The sequence below is a fragment of the Protopterus annectens genome, chromosome 6.part0 (assembly GCF_019279795.1).
Source record: "Protopterus annectens isolate FY-2018-M chromosome 6.part0, PAN1.0, whole genome shotgun sequence".
In the NCBI taxonomy this organism is placed as follows: Eukaryota; Metazoa; Chordata; order Ceratodontiformes; family Protopteridae; genus Protopterus; species Protopterus annectens.
Window position 1 is genome coordinate 1,552,215,123 of NC_056737.1, and position 24,586 is coordinate 1,552,239,708.

At 41.1% G+C, this 24,586-nt stretch overlaps 1 protein-coding gene across 1 annotated transcript in view; it reads right to left on the minus strand.

Moving 5' to 3' along the window:
- The window catches only part of LOC122804001 (protein mono-ADP-ribosyltransferase PARP9-like), a 1,237,155-nt gene extending 1,222,263 nt beyond the window's left edge, over nt 1-14,892 (minus strand). Inside the window, exons 1-2 of the mRNA XM_044073682.1 lie at nt 14,865-14,892; nt 13,537-14,405 (exon numbers count right to left, since the gene is read on the minus strand). Coding sequence (XP_043929617.1) covers nt 13,537-14,405; nt 14,865-14,892 — 897 coding nt within the window. The remainder of the gene's footprint in view (nt 1-13,536; nt 14,406-14,864) is intronic.
- Between the last annotated feature and the right edge of the window lie 9,694 nt (nt 14,893-24,586).

The window sequence follows — 24,586 nt, forward strand, 5'->3', positions numbered from 1 at the left end:
GTTATAATTTCCTGTAATCTATGTGTTACAAAAAGCAGTCCCCTTTTAGTATGTATTCTTGCTTTACAAACATTTACCAGTTTCTTTTTCTTCTTTATTTGCTGTGAACATCTTCCTTTCTTTCCATAATCTCTGAATCCTCAGATTACTGAATACTTGTATCCAAAATTCCAAGGGTGTCAGTTGCATTATCTTGTTTCATATGGGTTGAGTGATCTTTAGACAATTGACACATCCCTTCCTAAATGTGTTCTATTTGTTCTCTGCCTGTCAGTATTTAGCTCTTCAGTCCAGTCATTAATATATGTAACAGTTCTCCAAGCCGTGACAACTGCAGAAGTGCAGCCACCATCAGTAAGTCTAGATTTACAAATAATAATGGTAAGCAAATCATCCAACTTTTGAGATGAGGGACATAGATAACCAGTGTTATCAGGTGTTAACTTTAAATATGCACAGCATTTACTACACTGTACATGGTATTTGTGCTTTAGCATATCATTAATGGCATATTAATTTAAGGAATCCATATTCAGCTGCAAATGAATAAAAAATTCTAAAAGAAATTAAAAAAATCAAAATCAGTTACCAGAGAATTCAGAGACCTTAAATCAAATTTTAAGAGAAAAGTCACACAAATAATATACTAAATATTAAATTAAATGCAGTAAAGTTGTTGCTCTGACTACAGAAGTTGTGAAAGTCACATAAAAGCTGGAATTCCTTTACATGACATACAAATGCATTCTGCTCACTATAACTCACAGTAGCACATCTTTTTCACAGAAAAGATCAATAAATCACAATCCAAGACAGGATTGTTTAGATCAGCTCTGGATTGTCCTCACTGCAGTCTGTGTGAATGTGTAGCTGACTAGACCCCTTGCAATGACTAGTTTGCCTGTCACAAACCCATCCCTTTCTAAGTGAAAATTAAAGGTAAACCAACAAAATATATATCAAAGTAAATCTTCTTGTCTACAAGCTATCCCTTCCTTTCTACAAACACTGAAAAACAGTGTGCAAAAAAGAAAATATAAATTCAAATAAAAACTTCTCTTACCAAGCTACTGCACAGCAAATCACAAACTAATGCAGGATTGTTTAGATACAGTCTCATTCCTACAACAGGCTTAGGCCAGGCTCAGCAAACAAAACCACCTGTTGTAGAAATATAGTACATGAAAATGACAGGGCAAAAACATCCAAAAAAGATGATAAAATTGACAACTGAGGATAAGAATGAAATGATATATTGCTACCTTTAAGCAAGAAGCCCAGACTTTTCAGACATAAGATATTTAGAAAAATTAAAAACAAAATTAGAGGAAAGAAATATACATGCATAAGAAAACCTGTCAAATGCTTCAAATAAAAATCTGTATTTCATTAATATAACAGATTTAAGAAAAATATTATGCCAATGAAGAAATAATGAGCTGCCTGAAAAAAACAGAAGCAACAGAGGAAGTGCAAAAATATAGAAGTACAAAATCCATAGATCTATGAGAGGTATAAAAAGAAACATGGACATTGGAAAGAAAAATAAATCTAGTATGGTGCAATATTTTTGCAAAGGAGAAAGCCAAACTAATCAATACAAAATGGGAAGATAATATATTTCTAGGTGCAAAGGCACTCAGATATGGAATATTTCACAATACAACAAATAAAATAAAGAGGGAATGTGGAAAACAAGATTAGTAAAGTAGACGTTAAACAAATAGAAACTGAAGTTATGGATTATCTGCAAAGTGAAGGATTAATTATGGAGAATCCAACACAGGCAATGTTGCAGCATGACGGAATTACATGCCCCCAGATTAATGGGCAACACGAGGAATCTAAAGAAGACTTGCAACATAATGATGCTCTTGAGCCTTCTGTAGGAGACTGGTACGAGACTGGTACGAAAGTCCAGTTGAAGCTGCACAGCAAGAGAAGGAGCAGGAAACAGTGGCAACTCTGACATAGGTAGTGAGGTGGAGTGATGGGCCAAAGGGTTCCCATACAAAGGAGCATCAAATGAAGCAGGTTGCATCTGAAGAGGATATGCAGCAAGATTTTCTGGAACTTTCTGTAGATTACTCACAGGAAACAGAAAGCAAAGGAGATGCTGTCAAATCGGAAGAAAATGATTCAAAAGAAGATCTGCTTAAGATGAATATAAACATTAAGTCAGATGAAAGAAATGGATTACAAAAAGTAAATAGGACTCAAAATGTGAGAATAATGGTAAAACAGATGAACACAGTAATAGAACAGAATATATTACTGTGCAGCTAAACCAATATTTATTTTATTTTTATTTTTTATTTTGCATTTGTTGACCGGGATAGTCCAACTGGAGCCATGTCCATTTTCAGTGGAGGCCCGGGAAGTTAAGCTCCGAGTTTTCAGATACAGTAATACAAGTAAAACAAGAGTACATAAGTAGTATTACCAATGAATACTTAAAATTAACAAAAAGTAGTTAGCTGGGTTATTCACATTCATGTTGAGAGTTACCCGGGCTTGTTGCAGTGGCAAAGCCAGTTAAATGCCATTTGTTGTTTGAGTTTAGTTTTAAATTGTCCTAGGGAGGAGAGCAAAGTAATATCACCTGGAAGTAAGTTCCAGGCTCGGCCTGCAGCATTAGCAAAGAGGGCATCTCCAGTTGCGTTGTTGATTTTGATTGTCTGAATTAGAAGTTTGTTCGAGGATCGAAGCAGTCTTGGATTGTTGTGGGGGGTGATAATATTTTGAAGGGCTGGTGTGTTATCTGGGTTATAGAGGATTTTGTTAGCCATGATCAGCAGGTTATATTGGATGACACTGGGAAGTTCTAGCCACCCAAGCTGTTTTAGGTTGATGCAGTGGTGTGTTTTAAAAGGCATTCCAGTGGCAAACCTGGCAATATGATTGTAACAGGTTGACAGTCTATTTAGTACAGATTTGTTTAGATTGGAGAGAAGGGGGGAGGCGTATAAAAGTGTTGAGAGTAGATGAGAGCGAGGTACAGCCATCTTAGCTGGAGAGGTTAGGAAGGCTTTTATTCTATACAGTGACCCAAGTTTTTTATAGATGTTCTTGACTGTTTGATTTACATGTAGGTCAAACTTTAGGTTATTATCAATAATGACACCTAGTAATTTTGTAGAGGGGTCAGGGGAAATTATTGTCCCATCTTTTGCATTTATGGTAAAGGTGAAGGCGGCAGACCTATGAGTTGGAGAAAATAACAGCATTTTAGTTTTTTTGGGATTTAGTAACAATCTACATTCAGAGAGCCAATTTTCTATGGTATTAAAGGTGGACTGGGGAGCGACCATCAGGTCTGTGGGAGAAGCAGCTGAGCAAATCAGGGTGGAGTCATCAGCGTATACTGTGTGTATTGTGTGTAGTGTGGTACTCCAAGGGTGTTTGGTAATAGGTTAGAGAGCTTGTTCTGCCATAGGACAGCCTGTTGTCTTCCATTAAGGTAGGATGTAAACCAAAGAAGGGCTTTAGTATCAAGGTGAAAAGTTTGCAATAACAATAATAGATAAACTACCATAAAATGTAGAATACCAAAGGAAAGGAAGGAAACAAGTAAAATGCCATCATGGAATCAAACAGAGAAAACTATAAAGCAGTTAAGATGAGATGTATCACTGTTATAAGAATACAGAAAAGGGAACAGAACATCAAAATGCATAGGAAGATGGATGTGATAAATGCATGGAGTATCAAAACAGACCAAGATTTATCATACACTATTGCCAATAATAAACTAAAAATATGTACAGACAGAAAAATGTAGAAAATATGCAGATAAATATAAAGGAAAAGTGCAAAATAAACAATTCACCGATGACCCAAAAAGATTCTACAGAGAACTGGGAAACAATGCAAAGGAGAAGAAACACTACCAAAAAAGAAGAAATAGACACATTTTGGATAAGTATTTATGAAGACCCTATAGAACATAAAGATGCTTAATGTGTAAAAAATTTAAAAGAAACGGTGAGGAGCTCTAATGTAGAGGATATAAAATGGGATGAAGTAACAAAGGAATTGAGACAAAATTAAGAAAAGGCTCCTAACTGGAAAACCTTGAGCACAGACGAGATACCTAACTTCTGGTTAAAAGCATTAACATCTTTACACAAAGCTTTAGCCAGATTAATAATTAGTTATATGCACAACCAAAGCAGAAACTTGGTTAACAATAGGAAAATTATATTCCTCCTTAAGAATGAAATGTAGACCAATAACTTGCCTTCTGATGATATACAAAACAAAACCCCACATCAATTCAAAATTGCTACCTAAAACTTCCTTACAAACTCCTGGACCTGTTATTGTAAACTTCCACCATAAACTCCCTCCCCCACCTCTTGCCACCTCTTACTTCCTCTCCCTTCTTCACCACTTCCTCTCCTCTCTCTCTCCCCTCCCCTGACACTCCTATCACTTCTAAACCTTTCCTTAGTAAGACCTTTACCCATATTCACTTATGAGCTCTCTATTCATTATGGTCCTTAAAAAATCTTCCTAAAATCTACTTCCATATTATTGACCCTCTCTTCCTCACCAAGTCCAGCTTACTATGATCGTGTAAGTTTTATTTTGCAAGTTTATAAATTTTGATGCTTTCCTTAATTCCCCTACAAGTAGGTGTAAAATGTGTACACTGTCTTTGCTCCCCCAATGGGATGCTAATACTCTCATATATCAACTACAGAGCCTTTTCCACCTTGATTGTTATACCCTTTAAATGACTTTTTAACTTTGTATAATTATTTTAGTTTTTTTGTAACACTTGTGGAGCTTTTCTCTCCAGGTCTCCACTGAAAAAGGGCTTCTGCTCAGTCGGACTAACCCAGTCAACAGATGTCAAATAACTAAAGAAATACAAACTATATACTGGAAATGATGCAGACAGAGTTTATAGTCATTTACACAACAGAACAAAAGGGTAGCAAAAGAAAGTCTTACAGAACAAAGGATCATTTGTTGCTAAATAAAGCCATAATAGAAAATTGTAAAAAAGGGAAAAATGAAGTATGACATGGACAGATTACAAAAAAAAAAAAAGGCATTTGACACAACCCCACATTCATGGATAAAAGAATGCTTACAGATGTATAAGATACACCCTACATTTATCAGTCACATTACAGTGACCATGAAACAGGGACAAACCACTTTGCACATGAGCCATGACAAAGAGCAAATTATTATCCTATCCCAAGGATAAAAATTCAAAGGACAGTATTCCACGGCAATTCTTTGTCACAGCTGCTGTTTTGTCTTCAACTTAACCCAGTAAACCGTTTACTTAACAGATTAGGCTATGGTTACAATTTGGTTCCTAGAAAACAGCCTTGCTTAAAAATCTCTCTGCTACCTTTTCTTGATGACGAGCTGAAAGGACAACTACAAATCATTTAGATTTTGTTAGATGTTATAAGAATGATACTTGGTGTTGATAAATGTTCAAAAGCAACATTTAAAATAGGAAAGCTGCAACACCAAGAAAATATCAACCTGGGACACGAATGTGATATAAAGGAACTTAAGATGGGAGTATATAAATATTTGGGAATAGATGAAGGATCAGCAATAAATTGCGAGTGCCTATCTACCTAATTAACTGAATAAATGTCTTGAAACTTCAACAAGGCAAGGTTATTCCTTCCACAGCGAGGGCATCTGAAAAAAAAAAGAGTATCCTAGATCTGTTAGTAATAGATTTTATCAAGTGTAATCCTTTATACTATGTTGCCCATTAGTTCTGTCACCCTCCTTGTCACAGGTGGGATACCAGACCGAAGTCAAACTTCCTGGATTACTTTTGCTTTGTCAGTTATAAAGAAGAGGGACAAGCAACCATGGTAAACTCCCCCACAAGGAGTGGCAATGGAAGTAATTTAGACTAGAAGTAATGAATAAGCAGAGGGGCAGTGAGGCAGTTCATAATAGGAGTTTTAGGTACTAGTTGGAGCACTGAAGGGCAGAAGGTTTATGCAATGTCAAAGTCATGGACGTTTGTCTTATTTGTATTTTACTTATGCTATATATGGCTACAATGGAAGATTTTGCAGTGGTTTTTTGGTTTAGTATGGAATGTGAGCGGGATCTACTGATTCCTGAAAACTAAGTTGTTGTTGTGTCTTTCGGCTTTTCCCGGTTAGGGGTCACCACAGCGGAACTCCGGTCTTCTAATGATTGGCAGTAGATTTTTACGTACCGACTTGCCAGGTCTGACGCACAACCTTCAATGAAGATACGCCCATTCACACATGTCTCCACACAGAAGACGCTCTAGCTGAGAATCAAACTGGACAGCATCTTACTATGAGGCAACAACGCTACTGCGGGCACCACCACTGCAGTATTCCTGAAAACTAAGTACATTCATTAAATCATGATAACCAAACATGATATGCAGCTCATAAAAGGGGCATAATATAGTTGCATTAGAAGTTCATATGAAGACTGTGAGATAGATCCATGAGTAATACATTTCAAATGCGGTGGCTGGCAATGTTGGTGTTAGTGGGGAAAAACATAAGCAAATTCTGGAAGACCTGAAAAACACCATGTCTATAAACCTTTTCCTTCCAGCACATTTTCAATGAAATCCACTGTCTTCAAGTACAGAATTCAGTGAAAAAAGACAAACTATGATTAATAAACCATAAGATTATAAAACAAAAACATTTTCCTACCCTATCCAGGTTTCAAAACTTCGTGTCATAACATGTGATATGTTTAAGGAAATTTTTTTTCCTCTGTGAATCAGAAAAAGTACACTTTTGTACCTACCATAAATGTAGATGTTCGAGTGCTAATACTGCTGCAGTCATCACAAATGGGTTGTCCTGCCGTCAGGCGATCCCTCGGTTGGCCGAATTCCAAAGTCCTGGTCCGGCGTCGGTTGCTGTCGCTTCTTCCCTGACGTCAGTGCAGCAGGGGTATAAAGGAACCAGCCGACGCCATTTTCTTCAGTGTTTCTTGCCCCAGATGTCAGGTGCCCTCAGAAGGAAGGCTATACCTAAAAACATGGATAACCATCCAAAAAACAGTAATAGTAAGCAAATACACCATAAAGAATACCCCAATTAGGTTGTATGAGGTGGTGTTAGCCATTATGCTTGTCTCAGAGGGGTAGGTGGGAGGGAAATCTTGACTGCAGCTGTATTAGCACTCGACCATCTACATTTATGGTAGGTACAAAACTGTACTATGTTCATCGTGGATACAGCTGCAGTCATCACAAATGGGTGGAATACCATAGCTGAACCTGGGGTGGTAGGTACTAAGAGGATGAAGGAGCAGCTAGCATGCCCTGCAAAACTGCAGTGGCAAAACCTGCTCTAGATTTGGAGTATAAAGGCAGGTGGTAGTGTTTGGAGAAGGTATGCACAGAGCTCCAAGTGGCAGCTTCTAAAATGTCCTTTGCGGCTACGCCCCTGAGGAAGGCTGTAGAGGTTGCTGTGGCCCTAGTAGAGTGACGCCTGATGCTGGTAGGCACAGTTTTTCCATGAAAGGAGTAACAAAAACGTATACAATGGGCAATCCATTTAGAAATAGTCTGCTTGGAGATGGCTTTGCCTTGAACTCCTGCTGCATAGGACACAAAGAGTTGCTCAGTTTTTCTGAAGGGCTTTGTTCTGTCCAAATAGTAACACAGCTGCCTGTGAATGTCCAAAGTGTGTAGAAGTCTCTCACCCTTGTTTTGAGGGTTAGGGTAGAAGGTTGGTAAATGGATAGCTTGATTCAGAGATACCTTGGATACTACCTTTGGCATGAAGGACGGGTTGGTTCGTAATGACACTCTGTCCTGATGGAAGATGAGGAAAGGCTGCACAGCCATGAGGGCTTGTAATTCTGAAACCCTGCGTGCTGAAGTGATAGCTAGAAGAAAGGCGGTCTTCCAGGATAAGTACTGCAGTTCTGATGAGGCTGCTGGCTCAAAAGGAGGCAAGGTCAGCTTTTCTAGAATGAAATTAAGATCCCATGCAGGCACTGGTGGTTTCCTGGGGGGGGGGGTTAATGTTCTTTGCCCCTCTGAGAAACTGCTTTAGTAAAGGGTGCGAGAATAAAGGAGGATCAGTGTCATATTCTGCAGAGATTGCTGATGCATGAATCTTGATTGAAGAGTATGAAAGTCCACTGTTTAGCATTTCAGCCAGGTATTCTAGTATTTGTGAAATATTCAGTATTCCAGGGTTTTGGCCCTTTTTCTCATTCCAAACACAGAACCACTTCCATTTTGCGGAATAGGCCTTTCTAGTAGATGGTCTTCTGGCCTCCAAGATAATATTCCTGACCTCCTTGGAAAGAAGAGCCTGTTGTGCTTTCAGGGAATGTTCCAGGCTGCTAGCTTCAGTGACTTCAGTTGAGTGTGGAGAGTTTTGAAGTTGTGTTGGGTCAACAGAAAAGGCCATTGTGGCAAAATCCATGGAGGTGAAGACGTCATGCTTCTCAGGAGTGGGTACCAATGCTGCCTTGGCCAGTCCAGAGCTATTAGAATCATTTTCGGTCTGTCTGCTCTGATCTTCAACAGAACTTTGGGCAGTAGAGGAAGAGTTGGGAAGGCATAAGCTGTCATTGCCTTCCAGCTGAAAGAGAGAGAGTCCACTTTCCAGGCTTGTGGATGGAATGTCCTTGTGCAGAACTTTTCCAGTTGGTGGTTCTTGTGGGAGGCAAAAAGATCTATGTCTGGCCTTCCCCATGCTTGTGTTATTTGTGAGAAAACTTTTGGATGTAGCTTCCATTCGTGTGGCTCTGTCATGTTTCTGCTTAGACTGTCTGCTAGTGTATTGTCCTTGCCTGGTAGAAACTGAGCTTGAAGTTCGATTTTTAAATCCAAGGTCATGTTCCAAAGAGTCATTGCCAGTCTGCATAGGGGGTAGGAATGAGTTCCTCCTTGTTTGTTTATGTACCACATTACAGTGGTGTTGTCTGTCCTTATTAATAGTTGACCTGGATGTAGAAATTCCTTGAAGGCCATGACTGCATTTATTACTGCAAGCATTTCTTTTTGATTGATGTGAAGGTGCTTTTCCTTTAGTGACCATTTGCCTTGAATGCACCGATTTGCCATGTGCGCCCCCCAGGCGTAGTCCGAGGCATCTGTTGTGATGGTCTGACTTGCTGGAGGCTTGCAAAATGCTAGGCCTGTATTTGCCATGCATGCTTGAGCCCACCACAGAAATTTCTTTTGAAGACATGGAATGAGTGGCATTACTGTTTCCAAGCTGTGGCTGTGTTGAGACCATAGATTTTTTAGGTACCATTGTAGTTTCCTCATATGCAACTTTGCACATGGGATTAAAAAAATGCAAGATGCCATGAACCCCAGAGCCTGCAGGATTTTCCTTGCAGTAAGCCTGGTGAACGTTGCCAGTTTTTTGAAGTAATTTGTTAGTTGCCCTTGTTTGTCTGGCATGAGATATGCCATCTGGGTGTTTGTATCCAAGATGGCACCCAGGAAGGTAGTTACTTGGGATGGTGTTAGTCTCGATTTCTTTTTGTTGACTGTGTATCCCAGTGAGTTTAATAGCCTTATTACATATTTTAGATGTTTCAACAGTGTGTGCTTGCTGTCCGCTTGAATCAGGCAGTCGTCCAAATAAGGGTATATTTGTATCCCTTGTAGTCTGCAGTAGGCAATTACTGAAGCCAGGCATTTCGTGAACACTCTGGGCGCAGTAGATAAACCAAATGGCAATGCAAAGAATTGATAATGTGATGAACCTGCAAGAAATCTGAAGTATCTTCTGCAATCTTGTCTGATAGGGACATGCAGGTATGCCTCCTTGAGGTCCAACGTAACCAGCCAAAACTCCTTGCCCAGCATGAGAAGAAGCTGCTGTAATGTTAGCATCTTGAATTTTGGTACTATTAGGAAAGTATTCAGTATGGATAGGTCCAAAATGGGTCTCCAGTCTTTTTCCTTTTTTGGAACCAGGAATAGTCTTGAATAGAAACCTTGAACTTGTTCTTGCATAGGTACCTGTTGTATAGCTTTCATATTCATTAGCTTTAAGCTTTGTTTCTGTGCCTCTGCCCTTTGACTGTGTGGCAGGTTTGGCATGTCTCACCTCTTCAGAAGGCTGTGAAAGTGGAATCTGTAGCCTCTGTCTATAATGTCCAGTATCCAATTGTCCTTTGTGACAATGTGCCAATTTTTTGAAAATAAAGCCAGTTTTCCGCCTAGAGGTGCTTCCAATTGAGCCCTGGTTGGCGGATAAAGTGGAAAGTCATTGTGTCTGTCTTCGTGGTGCACTTGAACCTTCATCACCACTCCTTTGGTTGGGGGTTTGCCATTGTTGTCCTCTGAAAGACCCCTGTGATTGACCTCTACCCCTAGGGCGCCTGTATCTGCCTCTTTGGGGTCTGTCAGTGGCTGGAAAGGACCAGTTTTTTGAAGGCCAATTCCTACTGAAGCGTGGAGGTTGTACTTGCAGGAAATCTTTTACAGTTTGCATTGATTTTGCCTTTTCCTCCATTTTCTTTAATACTTCCTCTGCCTTAACACCAAACAAAACATCCTTCTGTAAAGGTGCATCCAACAATTTAGCTTTGATATGGTCTGGCAAGGTTTGCTCTTTTAGCCAGGCGTGCCTACGTATTACTGACCCTGTTACAGCTGCTCTGCATGAGGCTTCCAATGCATCATAACCACATTGCAAAGTATGTTTACTCACTTGTTCTGTGCTATGTATCAGATCCTGCAACTCTTTTAAATCAGGTTGTTCAGGGGAGGATAATTTACTTCTCAAATTAGACAGTAGGAACTGCTGATACTTTAACATGTGAAACTGGCAGTATAGCCAGAGGTCTATGTTGTGGTAATAAGAGAAATTCCCTTAGTCTCTTCTTAGAGACTGAGCAATCTTGACCTTCCCAATGGAAGTGTTCTCGCAGGGTGTGTAAGGTTTCCCCAAATGAGTAATCTTCAGGAGGGGAGACCGAAGGAATGGATTCCTCTGCATCCGAGTCTTCATAGGGAGAGAAAGATTGTTCCTGGTAATCAGAGTGCTCAGAAATGACAGAAGCCTGGTCTGAGGACAGGGATTCTTCCTCCACTCTAGGCCTTTTATCTGGGAGTGGGTGAGTACCCCTGATAAGAGTAATCAAGTCCTCAGCCATTTTAAGCATCTGCTTCTTGGGTATGGGCCCCAGAGAGGGTGTCTTTGAAAGCTGTTTTCTGGGGTGTTTGGAAGCCTTGGCCTTGGTGAAGGCCTTAATAGAGAAGGCAGAGGGAGGTCTGAAGACACCATGAGAAGAGGGAGATTTCTCGACTGTCTGAGCGTCAGTTGTAAAGGAGGCTTCGGTATCGTCAGGTAAGATTTGGGCCGACACACCACCAGCCTCGGGTACCGAAGGTACCGCTAAAGGGGTGTCGTCAGTAGGCAGGGGCTGCGTAGTCGCCTCGCTGCAAACCGGGACACTCGAGGACGGCTTAAGCGTGGTGTCAGTAGAGGCCGCGGACCGCATGTGTCGGTCCTTGTCCTTACGTTTTTTGGGTAAATGTGTAGTCGGTATATCCAACATCGTATAATTGAATTTTTCTCCAAAAAGATTTTCAGCGAACTCCGCCTGACGCTTTATAGTGCGCTTATTGAAAGAAGCACAAAAGCGACAGGCCAAGACGTCGTGGTTTGGGCCTAGGCAAGGTATGCAAAGGGAATGGAAATCCCTATGAGGTATTTGCTTCCCACAAGAAATACAATTATTAACTTTTACTGCTTTTACTGACATCAGTCTGAGGCAAGAAAAGGTTCCCCAACAGGGAACTTAGCTTTTTAGATGACTTCGGTATCTGATATTTCGTTATTTCAGGAGCTGGCCGACCGGCACTTGCGAACTGCTTCTGCTTCGGGCACCGCGCGGCAAGAAAGACTGAAGAAAATGGCGTCAGCTGGTTCCTTTATACCCCTGCCGCACTGACGTCAGGGAAGAAGCGACGACAACCGACGCCAGACCAGGACTTTGGAATTCGGCCGACCGAGGGATCGCCTGACGGCAGGACAACCCATTTGTGATGACTGCAGCTGTATGCACGATGAACATCTACTACATCTGCCAGGAGGGCAGGCACTAGGTCTGGCTGCTCTAAGATGCATAAAGTTTCTATTCAACCGAATGTCACAAGAGTCAACTAAATCTGACACTCCACCTAAGATACTGGCATTATGAAATAATTACAAAAAGAAGTCACATCCAGAAGTTCACGTTAACTTGGCAAAGCAGTCCTGAAAAACTGTATTCTGGTAAGTCAGAAGCCACTAAAGAAACAACAGCATAGTTTTACATCACTTCACAAAAGACAGAAACTCTAGAAAACAAAATGTTAGACAACTGTGCAGTAGGGTTACCACCTTTTAAAATGCCCAAAGTGGGACACTTTTGGTAGAAATGTGAGATTTTGCAGGACAAAGCATGCCCACAACCGGTACAGAGGACAGAACTTCACTTTTTTGTCAAAATAAAAGCTTCTTATTGTAGCATTTGAGTTGCTTATGCTATTTCTTATAATATTTAGGTGTTTCAAATACAAAATAACTGTTTTATGCAATTATTAAAGAAAACTTAGAAAATATTTTTTGTTCTAAAATCTCAGGACATTTGCCATTTTTTAGGGTTTTTTCCCCCCACAGGATACAACTGCCCACAGAGGGACAGGTGCTAACCCTACCGTGCAATTATTATGGGTTATGTCCTCTAAGGAAAGTTTTCAGTATTGCAGACTAGCAAAAAGCCTTGCTTGTGAAGGGATTTTCAATGACCTAGGATGCAATAAAAAATGGAGGGAATGCCACCTCTGTCTTTCTTACTTATGTATCCATAGCTTCCGAAAAACCTAGGCAATGAACATAAAACCACAAAAGAAAATTCTGCATAACAGTTGCCATGAACTTAGACTTGTGATGGGTACAAAGTTTATTAAAGAAAGCCAACACTAATCTCTTTCGAGAGGCTAATGAAAGCTTGCTATACTATAGGAAGATCATTTCAGGGACCGTGGAAATCATTGCTAGCAACTGCACAGACTGCTGTCTTGAATAAATAGCTATCTAAAAGACTACTTAACAATATGACATTAAATTAAAAAAGTGCCAACCAATCAGCAATACAGAGACCTTTAATCAGTGGAGTGTTCATGACAGATTAAAAAACTATTATGTTACAGGTCAGCTGTGTTCCAGTATTACTGATCGCACCTGACACATCTAAAGAAAATTCTACAGAAATCGCTTTTCATTGTTCAGATATGACAAAAGAATAGAGTCCTCCAACACAGTTTTCCAGTCAGCAAACAGTTTCAACAGGTACAATTTTGTTTTCTTTCTATGAAAATTACAGAATCACAATTAGTATTTACACTCCTTGTTTCCCCTAAAATTATGGGTCGGCTGACAGAAACTTGTAAATCCTAAAAACAAATGTTGAGTTTTGAAAACAACAATGCCATGCTTAACTATGCTTGCTTTTTATTTTACAAAAAAATATATATTTTGAATTCTGTTCACAGTAGAATAAATGTGAAATGTTTACCTGCTGGTCTTCAATGTTCCCTTGTTTTAACATTAACTGCAGACAGTTAATTTTAATTACATGTTCAAATGTTGGAGAAGAAGATATGTTTCCACTAATGGCCTTTGTTAATTTGTCTGGGTAACCTAGAATTCGGAAACATGCTTCTTCCATTGCTTTTGCTGTTTTTGCATCATTATTCACTAAATGGATTTCATCAAGATAACTATGGGCTTCCCATTTGTCCTTAAAAAACGCATTTATAGTATCCACGATAATATTTGCACAAAGAACCAAAGGAAAACAAAATATTCCTGAGCTCAGTGCTGGAATAGCTAATGTTTTAATTTTAAATTCAAATGCCCTTTTTAAAATGCACTGAATGGCTTCTGCAAGTAACTTACTGGAATCATTTTCATTAGTCTTGTTCCACTTAGGGCCTACAGCATGAATGATTTTTGTGCATGGCAAATTTCCAGCATTTGTTACAACTGCATCACCAGTTTTCACTTTTCCGCATTTCTCAATCAAGTCCTTACTCTCCCTTACAATAATTTGTCCACCTGCATCAACTAAGTCTTTAGCAAGTCCACCAACATGATTTAAATCTTCATTAGCAGCATTTACAACAGCATCCACTTTGTGTGTTGTCAGATCGTCTTTCCATACTGAAATCTTCAGCCCACGGATTGTCTTTTCATATAGCTTCTCAGGTTTTTTCGACATGTGCCCTTGTTTTGAGAAATGTAAATCACCATCTGTTACACCATGTAATATTCCAGTGCAGCCAAATTTGGATCTGATTATGTAATCGATATCAAAATCTTTCAGGATTTCACAAATATTATGTGTAACTTCAATCTTAATATTGCAGGTTCCACGATCTCTACCTAAAGATGACAAATAAAGGCATGCATATTATACATTAAACAACTTTAAAAATACATTTTGAATTATTTTATCATTAACTAAAACGTTATGCACAATCAGTATGCACATATGCAGACTGACTTTGTAATGTGAAATCTCAGCATAGCCTAGTAAAAAAAATAGTATTCCTGACATATCACAGATGAAATGTACTATAACATAACCCATGCAGATTTAATTCATACTACATAAATACAATTAACTCCCTTACTAAACACAATGCATCCAATAAATCAGTGACATAGACATGTCACTACTACCTTCTCACTTATCACCACAAATGGGAAACCACAAATTTGTCCCAGGGGTCCCACCTTTGTCTCTCACTGAGAGGGGCGACAGGTGCTGACTGAGGATTCTTTTTGGAGATAAACTATTAGCTAGGCTTGGAAGGGCCCCAGGGCCATTAGCCTAGTAACCTCCTATGATCACAACTGCTAATTCCATGATAAAAAACGTATACCTGCATCTTTCAAAATGGTTGCAGAAGCCAGTCCATATCCAGTATCTAATTTACAAACTGCTCTCACAAAGAAGCTATAGTCCCAAAACTCTGGAAACAATCATACATTATTCCTTTGCAAAAATGTGGCAAATCTCTTGAATAGCCATCTTGCCCTACTATCAGATGTGTTCACCTGAGCGTTATCAACTACCTAACTGAGAACAAATTATGTTCTACAACACATCATGGATTTAGACCAGGCCACAGCACAGGAACAGCATTACTAACTTTCATAAAATCTGTCTGTGAAAGATGAAATCAAGATGAAGTAGTTGCATCCCTATTTTAGTTATTTTGAATTTGTTAACTAGGCAGAGCACTGACCCCACTGGACCCATTTCAGTCTAAGGCCAGGGCAAACACAAAAGATATATGACATTATATACAGAGTGAATGACAAAAATGCAAAGAATATATATTTTATATACAACGCAAATATCACAGTTGGCTTGAGGGTATAACAGCAATAGATAAATGACATATAATATATATAAGTATAGTCTCTTAAATCTATGTATGGGAAACAGAAAATTTACCGCAGGACTTCCCCCAATACTAGTAATGGACAGAGGGCACTCCTAAATGTTTTATCCCATGCATGGGTCCCCTCAAATTATCTATGGTAAGATCCCAGTCATTCTCATTAGTGGTAATGTATAATTACTGACCATGGAATGTGTAAGGTCAATCTATAACCAAATGGGATAGGTTATTTTGAGCACACAAAAAATGGAAATTTGTCAAACATAAAATGGCCTGCAAGGGCAGCTAGCCTAGTACTTGCCTATGAATCTATACATTGAGAGGACATTAGAGTTGACATGATGAAAGATTCATAACTAAAAGTAAAGACAGAGGAGAGTAATCCAGTTTCAAATCCCATCGTGTTACATGGACTCAAGGAACTGGGACACACAAAGTGCAATTAATTGGTTAAAGAGTTACCTTAACCAGGTATACACTGAGTAGATGAGCTGTTAACTCTTTAGCAAACAACAGGTGTGCCAGAAGGTCTGGTATTAGGGACCTTTACCCCAATATATTTTAAATAAAGCATATACAGCCCATCATCCCAGCAGATGATGTTGATATGTGCGGCTTCTTCAATCAAACAGCTCCAATATGACCTATAGCATTCCTTTTCGTCCCCAAAACCCGGACTGAACCACAAAAGGAGGGGGAGTTTCCATATTTATCAAGGATATCCACACCTCCAGGTTAGTGGCATTGCACAAAGTATCAGAGACCATCCATGTGCAACTAACAGTGGGCAAGACTGCTTTTCAATTTATAGCATCATACAGACCACCCTCTCAAAGTCAGGAATCCCACTCGGCTTTCCTGAAAACATTGGAGAACATGAAGATCTCTCCGAACACCATTATATTGGGTGACTTCAACTACCCAAACATTGACTGGGAGCACTACACAAGCCCCAGCACCTTAGCCCAAAGGTTCCTGGAAATTATAAACTCAAATGCTATGGAACAACTAGTCACCACTCCCACAAGAGGGGACAACATACTAGACCTGATCATTACCAACATGGGGACTCTATGCTCCACACCAGAAGTATATCCCTCATTGGTAAGATCAGACCATAAATTAATTTCACTGGATGTCCACATCCCGACCCCACCCCCAGCCCAGGAAACCACAGTGAAAAACTTCTCAAAAGCGAACTTCTCACTTCTCAAAACTGAAGTGGAATCCTTCAAGGCACCAGGGCCAGTGGAAACTACAGCCCAAACTGCGGAATCCTATATAAAATGCATTATCTGGACATCTCCAGGAATGCATGGATCATGCTATCCCAAACAAAACCAAGACCCAATCATCCAAAGGCAGGCATCCAGTCTGGTGGACCCCTGCCATAAATAAACTGTACAACAGAAGGAGGAAGCTACTACATGATAGAGCAAAATCCCTAATAGGGAAAGCATCTCTGATCAATACTAGCAAAAAATTACGATCCCTCATAAAATCCTCCAAGGCCAGCTTCGAGAGAAAAATTGCACACGACACCAAAGACGATCATAAGGCTTTTTTCAGTTATGTTAGGAACCTGGGATGCCACTCCCAGACTTGTTCTGAGTTGATTCTAAATGACAAAAAATACACTGAACCCACAGACATCGCCAATATCCTGGCAGACAGGTTCAGTGCAAACTCCCCCCCCCCCCAAAGAGCAAGTATCTATCCCATCAGAGGGCTGCCTCCCAAACATCTCTGATGCTCAGGTGAAGGCTGCCCTCTCCAAAGCAAAAAACACTGCTTCCATGGGACCAGATGGCGTTCCAGGTTGCGTCCTACATGAACTCCAAGAGGAACTAATTCCTCAAATAAAACAGCTATACAATCTCAGCCTCACTACAGGATATGTGCCCACAGAATGGCGTACAGCAACAGTGGTCCCACTCCACAAAGGTGGGGCCTCTACGGACCCTGGAAACTATCGCCCCATAAGCCTGACTAGCTAAGTCTGCAAGGCTATGGAGAGGATCATCATGGAGCTCATAAACAAAGACATTGGGGACCTACAGACACTAGATCCTACCCAGTTCGGCTTTGTCAAGGGCAGATCCTACCTTTTGAACCTGGTTGACTTCTTCGAAACAGTCACCAAAGCCATAGATGAAGGGAAGGTAGTCCACACAGCCTATCTGGACCTTGCAAAGGCATTTGACACAATACCCCACTCAGGCATCATAGATAAGCTATCCAGCTTAAATATAAACCCCTATGTCAAAAGATGGGTCGCAAACTGACTCAAAGACAGAACCCACAGAGTGAGAGTTGCTGGAGCCATGTCAGACTCGAAACCGGTCACAAGTGGCATCCCACAGGGTTCTGTCCTGGGACCACTCTTGTTCGGTATATACTTTTCCGAGGTACAGGCAAACGTGGGAGGACTATGGCTCACCAAGTTCGCAGAAGACTGCAAACTGGGTGCCATAATCGACTCTCCAGCTGACACAAACATCCTTCAAAAAGGTCTCACAGAGACAGATAACTAGTGCCAGCGCCATGGTTTAAAGCTAAATGCCAAAAAATGTATAGTCATACCCTTTGGCAAAAAACAATGTGCCCACAAATTACCACATAGGCGGAAACCCATTAAGTACAGAGAAAGGTATTAGGGACCTGGGGACCCAAGTTGATAGCAATCTCTCCTTTGAAAACCACATTGCAAAAGTGGTTAGAAAGGCCTTCTACATAGCCCACCTCATCACGAAGGGTTTCACATCTAGATCAAGAGAGGTAATCGTGCCCCTTTCTTCATCCCTCATCAGGCCCATCATAGAATACAATGCCCCTTTTGGGATGTACCTTACCCAACACCTGCAGCAATTAGAAAGACCCCAAAAGTATCTCACCAAGAGGATCAAGGGTCTCAAACAGATGCCATATGCTGCTCAGTTAAAAAAACTCCAGCTCTACTCAGTTGCATACCGCCTACTTCGAGGCGATCTATGCCTGACATACAAAGCTATGTCAAATCTAGAATTAATGGACATGCTCCACCTCAGTAAATCTAAATCCCTTAGAGCCACACGCTCGAGGGACTTGAACCTCAGCACAGAAATAAATAGAACTTGCTGGAGGGACAGGTTCATAACCCAGAGGCTCCCTTCGCTCTGAAATAGAATTCCAGTTCATGTGAGGCAGAGCACCTCACAGAATCTCTTCAAGAAGAATCTCTATAGGTGGATGGGGGGATCGTAGGTTTGTCCCAGGGATTACTCCTGTGTCACTATTAGACAGAGGCACAGTAAACTAAACCTTAAAAAGGGCACAGTATACTCAAATCAAGGGGTGGCGTAAGCCATACATTACCGGGCTAGTCTTATAATTGCCCCAGGGCAGATAGCCTAGTATGAACCTATGAACCTTTACAAAAACTGAAAGCTGGCTAGAGCAATCTAAAGACTCCAAAAACAAAGGAGGAGTTTGGTTATAAGCATATGTTGTTACTTTTAGCAAATTCTAGGTTGTAGGGTTGTCTTTTAGAATACTTATTAACTTGTCAATTATGTAAACTGATCATGTTCTTTGAGATGTGAGTTATATAAATGGATTTTTCTTTTACTGTTGATTATGCTTGAAGAAGCCTTGTATGGTGAAAGATGTGTGAACAGCAGAATAAAGTTTTTCGTTTTCCGAGTGCCGAGGTGCCGAAAACACTTGTTTTTCTTTACTTTACTTCATGTTTTAGTTTTTTCAGCTTTGTCTAAGTGGTGGAACCTGTTTTTAGTCATCTATTCTGACCTACACCAGGAACCCATGCTAACAGCAAGAGGGGTGTATATACCCCTATTGGCTAGTGTGTGCCCACCATAAAGCCCAGCAACCCCAGGTTAGTAAACTACTGGCCAGCTGGTGTCCAGTTGCCCAGCCTGGGTTACCTGGGACAACTCTGTTGAGCAAAATCTGGACATAAAATCAATCAGCCTGCCAAACACTAACTAAAAACTGCTACACTCAAGTGCAGGTTCAATGACAGGATGGAGCTTGGAAGTGGATACCTTAATGGTACTGAGGAGGCTGGACATCCTATGTATCCGACAGACAAGAAGGAAGGACACTCAGGAGGAGGACAGGCTAGAAATGGTATGGGAATTGTGGTGAGAGAAAGGCTTCATAAGGCATTGAGGGATTTTACAGAATTAGCGGCAGACTCACGACAATCAGACTCCAGTTTAATGATAGAACAGTATTCATAATCTCAGCCTATGCCCCACAGCAGGGCTATGACAGTGAAGAGAAAACTACATTTAGACAGCAGTTGCAAGACCTACTAAATAAAGCAGGACTACAGGAATTGGTGTTGATAATGGCTGACCTGAATGCACACATCAGGATAGACAAAACAGGATATGAGGACTTCCTGGGTCCACATGGGTGGGGCAATAGGAATAAAGAAGGAGATGACATTTTAGACTTCTGTCTGGCAAATGGCTTGATAGTAATCAACACGCAGTTCAGAAAGACAGACAGTCACAATGCATTTAAGAGTGGCCAACATGCAACTCAGGTATACTTCCGCCTAGTAAGAAGAGGGCACTGGGGTAGAATCAGTGACTGCAAAATCATCCCGAGTGAAACAGTTGGCCCACAGCATAAACCACTGGTTGCCAAAATCAGCTCCAAACAGTGGTCAGAGAAGGCTCTAAAGTCAAAAGAAACCAGGATAAAGACGTGGAAGTTGACTAGACAGAAGGTACAACAGGGCTTTAGCACTCCAAGAAGAGGAGGAAAAAGGTGGCGTTGAAGAAAAATGGCAACACTTCAAAACAGCATGTGTGAGGACTACAGAACAGATATGTGGCTGAGGCAGGTATGGGAATAAGGTGCATAAGGAAAGGCGGTGGTGGAATGTAGAAGTCCAGTCATCAAAAGAAAGGAGGAGTACAGGAAAAAGTGGGAGACAGAAAATGCTAGTAAGGAATGCCAGTTGGCTAAAAAGGGAGTTGCAATACCAAAGAACAGGCATCAGTGGCACTCTATCAGCATCTGGAAAGTGACTCAGTAGGTGGCACAAAGAAACTATATCAGGTTGCAAGGCAAAGACAGAAAGATAAGATAGTCAGACATCCTTCATTAGGGATGCCAGCACAAACCTGATCACCAGTCTATAGGACATCAAAGGCAGATGGAAGGAATGAAAAAAACCCCACAGAAGCTGTACAGCCCACAACACAGCCTACGATGAACGAAGAAGAGGAGCCCACCATAGAAGTAAGAACAGCATCAAAGAAAACGTAGTCAGAGAAATCATCAGGCTCAGTTGAGGTCACAGCACATATGATAAAGATGCTGGGTGAGATACAGGAGAAATGGCTCCTGAGGGTGCTCATAGCAATGTGAACAGAAAGGCGTATCCCAGATGACTGGAGAATAAGTATACTCATGCCAGTGTACAAGAGCAAAGGGGACATCCACAACTGTGGGCAGTAAAGAGGTATCAAATTCCTGTCACATTGCATGAAAGTTCTGGAGGGAGTGACTGATAAATGGATACCCATAGTAGTAGAAATTAAAATGGGAAATAATCAGTCCGGATTCAGATCAGGATGCAGCACAACTGACCTAATGTCTGCAGTGAGACAGATCGTTGAAAAGAAGGTAGAGGTGAAGAAAGAGTCCAACTGGGGATTCCTAGACTTGGAGAAAGCATATGACAAGGTCTCAAGAAAGCATACTTGGGCAGTCCTACGGTGGACTGAAGTACCGAAAACACTGGTAGAATCACTGCATGCTATGTACAAGGACCCAATGACTCAAGCAAGAACAATGTTCGATCTCACAGAAGGGTTACAAGTGGGAGTGGGTGTGCATCAGGGTTGAACTCTAAGCCCACTGCTGTTCATACTGGTGATGGATTACATTAGCCAACAGGTTGGAGGGGAGAGATCAACAAAGCTGCTTTATGCAGATGATGTGGCATTACAAGCACATTCTTGGGCAACTACTTCAGCAAAGGATAGGGGAATGGAATGCAAAACTGAAGGCACATGGGATGAAATCAAGAACAGATATGACAGTGGCAATGGAAGCAAACTGGGGAAATCAGAAGAAGCTGAGAACTGAGATAGAATGGAAGATAATGAAACATGTTAACAGCTTCAAGTATCTGGGAAGGGTGGTTAAAGTGAAGGAAAGTCTGAATAAAGAGGTCAAGGCTAGAATCAGAAGGGCTGCAGCAAACTGCCATAGAGTGTCAGATGTAGTGTAAGACAGAAGAATGCCAAAAAGCTGAAAAGTAGGGTGCACAAAATCGTGGTACAACCAGTACTACTGTATGGAAACAGAAACTTGGGCAGTAAAGGCAGAGCAGATGAGGAAGTTAGAAGTGATGGAAATTAAGTGTCTGAGAAGTGTGGTAGTATGCACAACGTGGAACACACGCAGAAATGAGGACATAACAGCAGAAGCCAAAATAGTTCCAATTGCCAAAAGGATCAAAGAGAACAGATTACGGTGGTGTGGGCACACATGCAGAAAAGCAAAACAGAATCTCGTGAAGATGATTTGGGACAGCCAGGAAGAAGGTAAGAGTAAACCACGCTGTCCAGCAAAGAGGTAGATGGACTGTGTGAGAGAAGATCTGTGGCAGTCAGGCATAAGTGTAAAAGAAGGCAGGAGTTTGGCATTAAAACAAGAGATGGAGATAATTAACATGACACCCCGACTCCATGTAGAAAATGGGGGAAAAGGGTGTTGATGATGATGATAATTCCAAACAAGTATGTGTCTTCAGTGTCTTCTTTTCAGATTATTTTTTAGTCCTTTAATGTTCTTTGTCATTTTTTTGTCTAAATAAACCTTCAAACAACAAGAAACAATTTCATATTTAGACCAAAGTTTACATGGATGCATTACAATTACTTTCTTTCATCTTCTGAGACCAGCAAAAGTACAGTTTTGTACCTACCATAAATGTAGATGTCCGATAGGTATGCATCTGCAGTCATAACATATGGGTTGTCCTGCCTCAGGCAGCCCTCGGTCGGCCCGATTCCAAAGTCTGGGTCTGGCCTAGGCTGATGTCACACTTCACCCGACGTCATAGCTCCTGGGGTATAAAGGCATCAGCCGACGCCATTTTCCTCAGTGTTTCTTGCCCCAGATGCCAGGTGCCCTCTAGGAAGGCTAAATTTGGATAATGTTGTAAATTCCAAACAGTAGCAAACAAACAATATATATACATATATATACATACAAACAAATACACCATAATAGATTCCCCCAGCTAGCTGAAAGAGGGGTAAGCACCCTAGGAATACCACAGAGGGGAAGGAGGGTGGGTAATCCTGACTGCAGATGCATACCTATCGGACATCTACATTTATGGTAGGTACAAAACTGTACTATGTCCTTCAAGGATGCATCTGCAGTCATAACATATGGGTAGAATACCATAGCCAAACTGGGGAGGAGGCACTAAGATAAAGATGGTGTAGTTAAGATCCCTTGTAAAACTGCAGTTGCAAAGCCTGCTCAGGATCTGGAGTATAAAGGAAGATTGTAATGCTTGGCAAATGTATGCACGGAGCTCCAAGTAGCAGCTTCTAAAATGTCTTTGGTAGCCACTCCTCGTAGGAAAGCTGTAGTGGTGGCTGTAGCCCTTGTGGAGTGAGGCCTGATATTTTCAGGAGTTGACTTTCCATGAAAAGAGTAACAGAATCAAATGCAATTTCCTATCCATTTTGAAATTGTCTGTTTGGAAATTGCTTTCCCTTGCACTCTTGTTACATATGCTACCAGAAGCTGGTCAGTTTTTCTGTTGGTCTTAGTTCTGTCCAGGTAGTAGCGCAGTTGTCTATGTACATCCAAGGTGTGTAGTAGCTTTTCCCCCCTGTTCTGAGGGTTAGGGAAGAACGTAGGCAGATGAATAGCTTGGTTCAAGGATACCCTGGATACCACCTTTGGCATGAAAGTAGGATTGGTTCTCAGAGACACCCTGTCCTGGTGAAAGATAAGGAAAGGCTGTACTGCCATTAATGCCTGTAACTCGGATACCCTTCTTGCTGAAGTGATTGCTAGAAGGAAGGCAGTCTTCCAAGATAAGAACTGTAAGTCTGCTGATGCTGCTGGTTCAAAAGGGGGAAGTGTTAATTTTTCCAGCACAAAATTGAGATCCCATGCAGGCAGAGGTGGTTTCCTTGGAGGTTTTACATTTTTGATCCCTCTTAAAAATTGCCTGAGAAGAGGTTGAGAGAAGATAGGAGGATCCATGTTGTACTCTGCTGAAATTGCTGAAGCATGAATCTTAATGGAAGAATAGGACAGGCCATTGTGGAACAGTTCTGCTAAGTATTCTAGAATGTGTGCTAGGTTTGCAAGCGTGACATCTGTTCCCTTTGATGCACTCCAAATGAGGAATCTCTTCCATTTGGCTGAGTATGTTTTCCTTGTGGAGGGTCTGCGAGCCTCCAGGATAATGTCCTTGACCCTCTGAGATAAAACAGGTTGGTTTTGTTTTATGCAATTTTCCAGGCAGTTAGCTGCAGCGTTTTCAAGTTTGGATGTAGGGTCTTGTAGATGTTCTGTGTTAGAAGTAAAGGCCATAGAGGTAGAGGCCATGGGTCCGTCCGAGACATGCTTCTCAGTAGCGGGTACCAATGCTGCCTTGGCCAGTCTGGAGCTATCAGAATTATCTTTGGCTGTTCCTCCCTGATCTTCAGTAGAACTTTGTACATCAATGGGAGAGGTGGAAAGGCATAAAGAGTCAGTGCCTTCCAGCTGAAAGAAAGGGAATCCACTCTCCAGGCTAGTGGGTGGTATTCTCTTGAGCAGAATTTCTTCAGTTGGTGGTTGAGTGGGGAGGCGAACAGGTCTATCTCTGCCATTCCCCATTTCTTTGTTATGGTTTTGAAGATATCTGGATGCAGCATCCATTCGTGAGCATCCGTGGTAGTTCTGCTTAATTTGTCTGCTAGTGAATTTTCTTTTCCTGGTACGAATCTGGCCTGTAGTTGAATGTTGAGATTCAGGCAGAGATTCCACAGTTCCATTGCCATCCGGCATAGAGGGTAGGAATGTGTGCCTCCCTGTTTGTTGATGTACCACATGACTGTGGTATTGTCCGTCCTTATCAGCAGGTGTCCTTGCTTGAGGAATGATTTGAATGCC